Genomic DNA, 940 nt, shown 5'->3' with positions numbered 1-940 from the left:
TGCTTTCACCTTTATTAAGTTTTTTGTTTTGAGTTAACAGGTTATCTAAATTCATATCGTCACTTGTTGTGACATAGAAATAGAATCACTTTTATCAACTCAACTGTGCTGGTCTATAGTTGTTTTATCTCCCAGTCGTTTGCTGAAGTCTAACATTTGCTGGTGAAGGAGTATGTTCACATTTCCTAACTGCTGTCTCCTAGTCTTCAAATGGTTCAGCAGAGCACTCACAGACATCAACAGAACACCATCACTGTTCTGACAGTCCTCAGTTACCAATAAATCCTCTCTCCATGCTTCCTGTAAACTGTCACACAGGGCCTTTATGTCCTGGTTGAAATGGTCAGTCTCCTGCCGGTATCTGTCTTTGTTCCTCCTGGCTCTGCTAACATCCTCTGTCATCTGTCTGATACAGAGATGCAGCCTGCTGTTCTCCATTCGGACCTGCTCCAGTTTCACGCTGTTGTTGTAGATGTTTATTTCTACAGCTCTCAGCTCTGAGGCCTGTTTTTTGAGAACATCCATGTAACTTGCTTGCGTTTCCTCCAGCTCAGCCTTCATATCCTCTTTGGGCTGAAGCAGACAGCTGGTTTTCTCCCTCAACCCCTGAATGGACAGCTCCAGCTCAGTCCTCCTCGACCTCAACTCAGAGGTGAACATTTTCAGTCTCTGGTGCCTACTTTGCTCCTCATTCCATCTGGCCTCCACCTCCCTCAGCACCTCCTCTTTCTCCTTCACCTCCCTCTGCTTCTCCTCATTGCTCCTTGTGAGGCTCTCAGTCTCTGCAGCGTGTTCCTGTATTTCCTGATGGTATTTGATCTCTGTCTGTCTGTATTCCACCTCACACTGGGCCATGTGGCTCATTAGTAAGTTGGCATCTGTGCTCTTGGGCTGGCGCTGGTGGAGTGCTGCCTCCTCCTCTCGCAGCTCCTCATATCTC

General features: G+C 47.1%; 1 protein-coding gene across 1 annotated transcript in view; it reads right to left on the bottom strand.

Annotated features, from left to right (window-relative positions):
- Window positions 1-940, bottom strand: part of ccdc175 (coiled-coil domain containing 175) — a 4,208-nt gene continuing 3,268 nt past the window's right edge. Inside the window, exon 2 of the mRNA XM_023421972.2 lies at window positions 1-937. Coding sequence (XP_023277740.1) covers window positions 100-937 — 838 coding nt within the window. The 3' untranslated portion in view covers window positions 1-99. The remainder of the gene's footprint in view (window positions 938-940) is intronic.

Source organism: Seriola lalandi, unplaced genomic scaffold (genome assembly GCF_002814215.2).
Source record: "Seriola lalandi dorsalis isolate HSWRI2012SDOR001 ecotype SW California unplaced genomic scaffold, Sedor1 jcf7180002054678, whole genome shotgun sequence".
NCBI lineage: Eukaryota > Metazoa > Chordata > Actinopteri > Carangiformes > Carangidae > Seriola > Seriola lalandi.
This window is presented reverse-complemented; position numbering and strand designations above follow the sequence as displayed.